General features: G+C 39.6%; 1 protein-coding gene across 1 annotated transcript in view; it reads right to left on the bottom strand.

Annotated features, from left to right (window-relative positions):
- Positions 1–726: 726 nt before the first annotated feature.
- PLEKHA8 (pleckstrin homology domain containing A8) overlaps positions 727–10,322 on the bottom strand; it is a 72,577-nt gene continuing 62,981 nt past the window's right edge. The window contains exon 14 of the mRNA XM_077268845.1: positions 727–943. Within this exon, the coding sequence (XP_077124960.1) occupies positions 908–943 (36 nt within the window). The 3' untranslated portion in view covers positions 727–907. The remainder of the gene's footprint in view (positions 944–10,322) is intronic.

Genomic DNA, 10,322 nt, shown 5'->3' with positions numbered 1-10,322 from the left:
CCACATGGACCAGCAGTGTGACTTGCGAGAAATACGCAGCGGTGTTAGTGAAAAGTCGGTAATTCAATTGCCGGCTTTTCATTTCTCCTGCCTAAACCCGACATGATATGAGACATGGTTTACATACAGTAAACCATCTCATATCCCCTTTTTTTTTTGCATATGCCACACTACTAATGTTAGTAGTGTGTATGTGCAAAATTTCAGCGCTGTAGCTGCTAAAATAAAGGGTTAAATGGCGGAAAAAATTGGCGTGGGCTCCCGCGCAATTTTCTCCACCAGAGTGGTAAAGCCAGTGACTGACGGCAGATATTAATAGCCTAGAGAGGGTCCATGGTTATTGGCCCCCCCCCCGTGGCTAAAAACATCTGCCCCCGGCCACCCCAGAAAAGGCACATCTGGAAGATCCGCCTATTCTGGCACTTGGCCACTCTCTTCCCATTCCCGTGTAGCGGTGGGATATGGGGTAATGAAGGAAATGAATTTGAAATAAGCCCCAATAATGTCTTAAATCTTTCATCCCGAAATTTTTCGGATGAACAATTAAAATTACTGTCTTATGGACTTAATTTTGTTCCAGATCACAATTTTAATTTATTTTCAACTTTGTTGGACATTAACAAATTTGTCCGTAATTTAACGGTAAAAAAACATTTTTGGGCTGAGGAATCTGACATCTGTGATAATCAAAGCGTGACTACAAACAATGAGTTTCATTCGCTAGACTTTCAGGAACAAACAACTTTACTGACATTGCAAGATTTGCAGGACCACGATATTTTTTCTCATCCTCCTATTAATCAATCTAATCAGTTGAAATTAAAAAATCCTTTTTTCTACCCAATTCAATCCAGAGCAGATTGCATGAATCGCTTCCAGGAGGTTCTTGAACGGGAACTTAAACAACTTAAATTTGGTGAACCGGTGTTAAATACAACAAATCCTGACAAGAAAACAAAGATGTATCATTAAACAGATACAAGATATGAAAGATATTATTATAAAGATGAGTGATAAGGGAGGAGTGGTTGTTATAATGGACTCTCTGCAATATGAGAATGCCATTATGGATTTATTATCTGACAACACCACATACAAGAAATTAAGATCCGATCCCACCATCAGTTTCAAAAAGAAAATTGATGATGTAATACAAGATGGTCTTTCTTTAGGTGTTATTTCTAAAAAACAGGCGGATTTTTTGACAATTTTACACCCTGTGACTCCAATAATGCACGGTTTGCCCAAAATCCATAAGATCAGTGAATTTCCTCCAATGCGTCCAATAATATCAAGTATAGGATCTACAAATGAACGCATGGGTCAGTGGTTGGACTCTTTACTACAGCCATTAGTTTTGAGACTACCAGGGCACATTAGAGATACTAAGGATATAATCGATGTTATGGCACATAAAACATGGTTGCCTGATTTTTCATGGCTTAGTTGCGATGTAGTTTCTTTGTACACTTGCATTCCTCATAATTTAGCACTTGAAGCGTTGGAATTTCATTTACGTTCATACAGTTGCTATTCACAGGATTTGATTCAATATATGTTACAGGTCACTTTTTTTCTGTTGACTCATAATTTTTTTTCTTTTAATTCTGCTTATTATTTGCAGTGTACCGGTGTGGCAATGGGGGCTAAGTTTTCACCCTCTTTAGCAAATTTGGTAATGGCGTATTGGGAATATCATTTCTTATTTTCTGATTCTAATAATTTCTCTTCTCACATTTTTTGGTATGGCAGATACATCGACGATACACTCATCATTTGGAGGGGCGATGTATCTGCCATACAGGATTTTTTTTCTTACATTAACAGCAATGAGTTCAATATTACATTTACTTTTGTCCATGATAAATCCAAAATTTCGTTTCTTGATTTAGAACTTACAGGTGTGGCCAATGAATTGATATCTACTCAAACCTACTTTAAACCACTGGCAGGGAATTCTATCTTGCATGCGAACAGCAGCCATCCTAGACATACTGTTCGCTCGGTTCCAGTTGGGGAATTCACCAGGTTGAAGAGAAATTGTAATAATAATGATTTTCTCAAACAAGATCTGGTCAAATCTTGTATTAAATTTAATAAACGGGGTTATCCTAATTGGATGCTCAACAGAGCCCTCAACATTGTATCCCCAAATGTTCATGTGAATTCTGCTGCAACTGGCAATTCAAAAAGTATTATAAACAAAAATAAAAATAAAATTAAATCTGATATAAATATTAATTTAGCTACCAATCAACAATTTGACAAACCATTTGTTTGTTTACAATATAGTCCACAATTCAATGACATTAAGGCCCTTATTAATAAATTTATTCCAATCTTATATGAAGATCCAATTCTTTTTAAAATTTTACAAGGGGGATGCAATGTTGTGGCTAGGAGAGCACCTACTCTCGGAAATATTTTATCACTTAGTTTGTTTGTTTCAGAGAAACCGCAACCAACATGGCTAAGCTGCAAAGGTAGTTATAAATGCAATGTCCGTAATTGTTCCACCTGCAGACATACGATCACTACCAAATCTTTTACCGATCATACGGACTCTAACATTTTTCATATAAAAAGATTTATTAATTGCAATACCCGTTTTGTAGTATATAAGATCGATTGTGTCGCTTGTAACAAATCCTATGTAGGTTGTACTATTCGTAAATTAAAAAATCGCGTCACAGAGAACCTGCATGATATTTCCAATGAGAGAAACTCTAACCGCAATATTTCTTCCGCAGCCAAACATTTCATAGACCATCATTCACGTGACATTTCATCTTTCAGAGTTTCCGGCATTGAAAGGGTGAATAAACCTCACCGCGGGGGTGATTTACATAGAACTTTACTTACCCGTGAAGCGTATTGGATCTTCATGCTGGGCACAAGGTTCCCTGATGGACTCAATCGTAGAAACGAAATTATGTTCCATTACTAATGTTCGCTATTTTGCAGCATATTTTGTATATATTTGTACATATTTATTTATGTATTTTTGTATTTTGACACGTTTTATTGCAACATTTTTCAGGACCTTTGCATTGTGTATATCATGTGATCTGTACATAGCAATTTTATTGGCTGCTGGGTCCTTATATACGGGTGTTTGTGTGGGATAGATTAGCTTGGATAAAGACTGCTTGTCAGTCGAAACGCGTCGCTCTCCCTCACGGGGTTATGGTGGGTCCAGGGAGCATGTATCGCCATTTTAACCATTTGGATTAAAGATTTACATTTTATCAAGAGCAAGCTGGAAATTTCGTTTTTTTCTACTTATACTATAGCCTGGGAATCAGAGATCTGCTCCAGAGCTTCTGTGAATCCAGACAAGGAAATGATCTGCACTGATGCCCAGAATCTTTGTGAGTCGGATCCAGGCCTAGATGAAGAAGGTTCTGAGCATAATGTAGACCCTTGTTCCCAAACTGTAACTCCTGTTGGTGGAGACAATGAGGAAGATGATGATGAGACTGAGATACCTGATTGGAATGAAAACTTGACTTTTCGGTCAGGGCAGGAAGAGGTTGGCTGAGGACGACGGGTGTGAGAACACACAGGGTGATGATGACGAGGTTGGAGACCCCACTTACTGTCAACCCATAGTCCGCCAGTCCATGAGGTCAGCAGAGGAGGTGGAGGTGGATGCTAGTGATGACGAGGTTAGGTTACGCCTTCCTGGACAGAGGCGGAGTACTGGAAGCACGTCAACAACTGCATCCTCAACCACAACTGTGCCTCTGAGCACAAGTCGTGGTGGCTCTTCAGGTCGCATGGGCTCTAAGCCTTGCATAGCTTGGGCATTTTTTGAGATCGCCAAGGATGACCCAACTCATGTTGTCTGTAAGATTTGTCACCAAAACCTCAGTAGAGGCCAAAAAATGAATAGTTTGAGTACTTCATGCATGAACCGTCACATGGATATGAGGCATAAGTTGCAGTGGGAAGCTCACTGTGCTACAATGCGGCCTAGTGGGCCGGGCCAACCACCGTCTGCCCCATCAAGTGCATCCTCTGTGACTGTGGGGACAGCAGTCGCACATGGTTTTAGATGCAGACCTTCCACCAGTGCATTTGTTTGGAGGCCTAGGCAGGTAAGCATCTCTGCCTTTTTGCTGTTTTTTCTCCAAGTATTTCACTAAAGTTTATAACGCAAAGCCGTGAAAATAAAAAATCTTTTTTTGTCCCACAAAAATTATTTTTTATCCCCCAAATTTTTATTTTCACAAGGGTAACAGGAGAAATTGGAATGCAAAAGTTGTTGTCCAATTTGTCCTGAGTATGCTGATACCCCATATGTGGGGGTAAACCACTGTTTGGGAAGAGGTCGGAAGGGAAGGACCATTGTTTGACTTTTTCAACATAGAATTGGCTGGAATTGAGATTGGATGCCATGTCGCATTTGGAGAGCCCCTGATGCGCCTAAACCCAACCATAACCCTAACCACTCCCCTAACCCGAACACACCCCTAACCCTAATCACAACCCTAAGCCCAACACACCCCTAACTCCAACACACCACTAACTCTCATTCCAACCTTAACCATAACCCTAATCACACCCCTAACCCTAATCCCGACCCTAACCCTAATCCAAACCCTAACTTTAGCCCCAACCATAACCCTAACTTTAGCCTTAACCCTATTGGGAAAATGGAAATAAATGCATTTTTTATTTTATTATTTTTCCCTAACTCAGAGGGTAATAAAGGGGGGTTTGATTTACTATTTATAGTGGGTTTTTATGTTTGGCAGCTGTCACACGCTAAAAGACGCTTTTTATTGCAAAAAATAGTTTTTGCATCACCACATTTTGAGAGCTATAATATTCCATATTTTGGCCCACAGAGTCATGTGAGGTCTTGTTTTTTGTGGGACGAGTTGACATTTCTATTGGTACCATTTTCGGGCACATGACATTTTTTGATCGCTTTTTATTGCGATTTTTGGGAGGCAGAATGAACAAAAACCAGCAATTAATGAATTTCTTTTGGGTGGGGCGTTTATACCGGTTCCACGTGTGGTAAAATTGATAAAGCAGTTTTATTCTTCAGGTCAGTACGATTACAGCGATACCTCATTTATATCATTTTTTTAGGTTTTGGTGCTTTTATACAATAAAAACTATTTTATATAAAAAATAATTGTTTTTGCATGGCTTTACTCTGAGGGCTATAACTTTTTAGTTTTTTTGCTGATGATGCTGCATGGCGGCTCGTTTTTGCGGGACAAGATGACGTTTTCAGCGGTACCATGTTTATTTCCATCCGTCTTTTTGATCGCGTGTTATTCCACTTTTTGTTCAGTGGTATGATGATAAAGCATTATTTTTTGCCCCTTTTGTATTTTATTTTTTTTACAGTGTTCATTGAAGGGATTAACTAGTGGGACAGTTTTATAGGTCGGGTTGTTACGGATGCAGCGATACTAAATATCTGTACTTTTATTGGTTTTTTTTAATTTACATGAAATGTATTTATTGGAACAATATTTATTTATTTTTTTCTTTATTTAGGAATTTAATTTAAAAAAAATATATTTTTACACAGTATAATATTTTTTTAACTTTTTTACGTTGTCCCAGGGTGGGACATCACTGTATAAAGTCAGATCACTGATCTGACACTTTGCACAGCACTGTGGCTTCTCAGGTCCTGCTCTCAGCAGGCACTAATAAGCCACATCCCTGCAGGACCCGGAAGGACCCCGAGGCCATCTTGGATCCAGGGGTCTGCAGGCAGGGTGAACGCGATGTGATCGTGTTGTTCTGAGGGTCTGAGGGAAGCACACAGGGAGCCCCCTCCCTGCGCGATGCTTCTCTATGCCACCGTCACGCTGCGATCTTGTTTGATCACAGTGTTCCGGGGGTTAAAGTGCTGGGAGCGGTCCGTGATCGCTCCTGGCACTTAGTGCCAGGTGTCAGCTGTGAGAATCAGTTGACACTCAGCCCTGATCAGCCGCACACCACCCATGTGCGCAGCTGATCGGCTTCAACGTACTATCCAGTCCATGGTCATACGGGCCCAGCCAACATGGACGGGATAGTACGTTGGATGTCAGAAAGGTGTTAAGGTGTTGTCTATGGGTTTGGTTTAGCCTCCCATTGAATTCAATGAGGTTCAGGTATGTTCGCCGAACATGTACGGCAAACATCGGAACGTTTGCTGAACCAAACCTTGAAATGTTTGCTCATCTCTAATGATCAGTCCTGGAGGAGAAAAAAAACAATCTCTCTGATAACATATATTACAGAGTTTCTCATTTTCATGTGTACTATTGATTTATGAAATAATTATTAAAATGACAGATATTTGGTCAATTGCACTACATTCACTAAAATGGGCATGCCTCTTAATAAATTTAGTGCCCTTTTCGGACAAGAAGAATCCACTACTGAACCTTATTTTCTACTTCTCTTTCATATGCAGTTTCTCTTTAGAGGCCATGCCCACCTTTCTGGTAAATTTTCAAAAGTGTTGAGAAAAGTTTCCATTTTTACCCATCTTGGCATAGACTACTAACTAAATATGGGCCACAGTTGCAAAAGATGGTGTAATATTCTGTTAGCTACAACTTTAAGATGCATTTACTTTTTCCTGTGGGGAATATAGGTGTTGGATGACTTTGGTTTCATGCTTTGACTTGACGCACAGCATTTTAGCATCACTTTGGGGCCAATGACAAGATGTTGTTCCACCATTAAATTACAGCAGTCCTAGTAATACCGTATGAGAGCTACATTATGATCCCAATGGCTCCGCTCCAGTAAATTAACTCTTGGTGTAAGCTATGTTTCTAATGCTGCTCAATACTTCTATGAGAAATTAAAGCAGTGACAGCACTTCTCTAGACTCATTATATAAAGTGATTGTGCAGTTCCCATAGATCCATTCAATTATGCTAATGACACCGAGTTATGTTGTACTGACTTATCTGCTCTTTGGCAGGTTTATGGCACTACTACTGGTGATGCAAGATAATTCACTGAAACACAAACCTTAATGATATTAGAAAAATAGAAGATCTGTAACAAAATACTGATGCACAAGCTACAAACAGGTAAGTAATTCTGCATTCAATAGTAAAAAAAAAAATGGGCAGCGCTTCTACCCCACTGACATTATGTGGATGATATATAAACAGCAGTTGGTTATGGATCTATCCTCCAAGGAATAATTCTTGTCTTTTCATTTATGTATTGACATCTGGCTGAAGGCCAGAGTCTAGTAGGCCAAAGCGAGAGCAAGTTTGCTGCATTGTCATTACATCTGCAGTTCCTGGGATGCGGAGAGTGATCAGCAGTCAATATGCAGAGAACAACAGCCCGTCTAAATGATGTTAGAGGAAAGCACTCTTACATTAAACTAATTAGACATTTCTGATGCTCCCATACTTTTCAATGTGCCCTGCAAAAAGACATTAACTCCATTATTGCTGGATGGTGAGGAAGAATAACATAAAGAATCACTCCTCCTCCCATCAAAGTTTTTATCCTCTTAATATATTGCAGTCATCACATTATATAGCACTGTGTACTTACAATTGCTCATTTTGTCTTTCTACCCAGCTAATTCTTCTTTTTTCTCTGCTCTATGTAGAAACAGGAAGTCTCTTGTCCCTCCATTTATCATTCCCTTCTTGGAATCCTGACCCAGCTGTTCCCTCCTCCACCCGGCCAGGGACATTTGCAGTGACTTATGACTCAGGGACAATTGACCTCCTGTTACTACATAGAGCTTAGAAGGATTCAGCTAGTGAGTGTTTAATCATGTGATGTCATAGACCTAACTAGAGTTGAGTGAATTTGTTCGGATTCGGTCGCCGAATCTGAATTTGCCATATTCGTGCAATATTGGTACCCTATTCGTGCCGAATGTATGTTTGATGATTGGCTCTGAATATATTCGGTAATTTCTACTCCCATTGACTCTAATGATGTTCGGCTATGTTCGACAATGTTTGCAAAAACAATATTCGCTGCCGATCGTATTCGGAACCAAATCCGAACAAATTCGCTCAACTCTAGACCTAATGTAAATGAGAAGAATTAGCTGGGTAGAAAGGCAAAATTAGCAATTGTAAGTATACAGTGCTATATAATATGATAACTACAATATATTAAGAGGATAAAAATTTTGAGGGAGAAGTCCTTCTTTAATGATACAGCAACTTGAAAATCCAGCTTTTTTCCCACAGCGCTCTCTCACTTTCGTGAGTTTTATAGAAAATGTGAAAAAGTAAAGTTTACTATCTTCAGAAAATGATATATTAGAAGCCAAAAATTTGGGGAAGATGTGATGATCTGAGTGACTTTGACAAGAGACTCATTTTGATGGCTAGACAACTGTGGTGGGAGGTTTACTCAGTCATTTAAATGCCTAATGATGATAAATATAATCCACCTGTGTGTAATCAAGTTTCCGTATAAATGCACCTGCTCTGTGATAGTCTCAGGGTTCTGTTTGAAGCACAGAGAGCATCATGAAGACCAAGGAACACAACAGGCAGGTCTGTGATACTGTTGTGGAGAAGTTTAAAGCTGGATTTGGATACAAAATGATTTCCAAAACTTTAAACATGCCAAGGAGCACTGTGTAAGCGATCATATTGAAATGGAAGGAGTATCATACCACTGCAAATATACCAAGACCAGGCCGTCCCTCTAAACTTTCATCTCAAACAAGGAGAAGACTAATCAGAGATGCAGACAAGAGGCCCATGGGCACTCTGGATGAACTGCAGAGATCTACAGCTGAGGTGGGACAGTCTGTCCATAGGACAACAATCAGTCGTACACTGCACAAATCTGGCCTTTATGGAAGAGTGGCAAGAACAAAGCCATTTCTCAAAGATATCCATAAAAAGTGTTGTTTAAAGTTTGCAACAAGCCACCTGGGAGACACCCCAAACATGTGGAAGAAGGTGCTCTGGTCAGATGAAACCAAAATCAAACTTTTTGGCAACAATTCCAAACGATATGCTTGGCGTAAAGGCAACACAGCTCATCACCCTGAACACACCATCCCCACTGTCAAACATGGTGGTGGCAGCATCATGGTTTGGGCCTGCTTTTCTTCAGCAGGGACAGGGAAGATGGTTAAAATTGATGGTAAAATGGATGGAGCCAAATACAGGACCATTCTTGAAGAAAACCTGTTGGAGTCTGCAAAAGACCTGAGACTGGGACGGAGATTTGTCTTCGAACAAGACAATGATCCCAAACATAAAGCAAAATCTACAATGGAATGGTTCACAAATAAACGTATCCAGGTGTTAAAATGGCCAAGTCAAAGTCCAGACCTCAATCCAATCGAGAATCTGTGGAAAGAGCTGAAAACTTCTGTTCACAAACGATCTCCATCAAACCTCACTGAGCTCGAGCTGTTTGCCAAGGAAGAAGGGGCAAGAATTTCAGTCTCTCGATGTACAAAACTGATAGACATACCCCAAGCGACTTGCAGCTGTAAGTGCAGCAAAAGGTGGCGCAACAAAGTATTAAGTTAAAGGGGCCGAATAATATTGCACGCCCCACTTTTCAGTTTTTGAATTTCCACAAAAATTTAAAATAACCAATACATTTCATTCAACTTCACAATTGTGTTCCACTTGTTGTTGATTCTTCACCAAAAATTTACATTTGGTATCTTTATGTTTGAATCATCATATGTGGGAAAAGGTTGAAAAGTTCCAGGGGGCCGAATACTTTCGCAAGGCACTGTACAGATCCAAGTGAGTCCACCAGTATGCACCAACTTTGAGAACATGTAGAAAAGACCCTGGGATCAGATTTCGTTCGATACATGCTTGAATCTGATCGACAGCATGCCCAGAAGGATTCAGGCAGTGGTGAAAGCCAAAGGTGGATTTACAAAATAATTAAAATGTCGATTTTTAGGAGCAAAACCGTAACAATGCAGTGACATGACAAGATCTGAATAACTAATCATATGCTAAATAGTTTCAAGTCAAATTTATGCATGAGAGAGCCAAGATGATTGTCTATAAAATGATGGTAGTCTCGCGTTCAAAGCAGAAGTGGATAATAAGATATGGAGCCTTAAAGTCAAAGGTTCAAAACATTGTTAAACTTTTACTCGGTACCCACAAAAAGGGATATCTGGCTTTTGGGCAACATTTATGGAAAAAGTAAAAAGTTCATGCTACAGTGATATTTTATCATGAAAGTAAGGCAATTAAGTAGAAGCAGCAATGAGTATTTCTTCATCTCAAGCAATGTATTGAATCATAAATCAACAACAGTGGTGGGTATACTTCACAAAAAATGCCAGTGTCTCAATAAGTTGTCATGGGGCCTTG

The sequence above is a fragment of the Ranitomeya variabilis genome, chromosome 6 (genome assembly GCF_051348905.1).
Source record: "Ranitomeya variabilis isolate aRanVar5 chromosome 6, aRanVar5.hap1, whole genome shotgun sequence".
NCBI lineage: Eukaryota > Metazoa > Chordata > Amphibia > Anura > Dendrobatidae > Ranitomeya > Ranitomeya variabilis.
The sequence above is the reverse complement of the archived record's forward strand: the minus strand, read 5'-3'. Positions and strand labels throughout refer to the sequence as shown.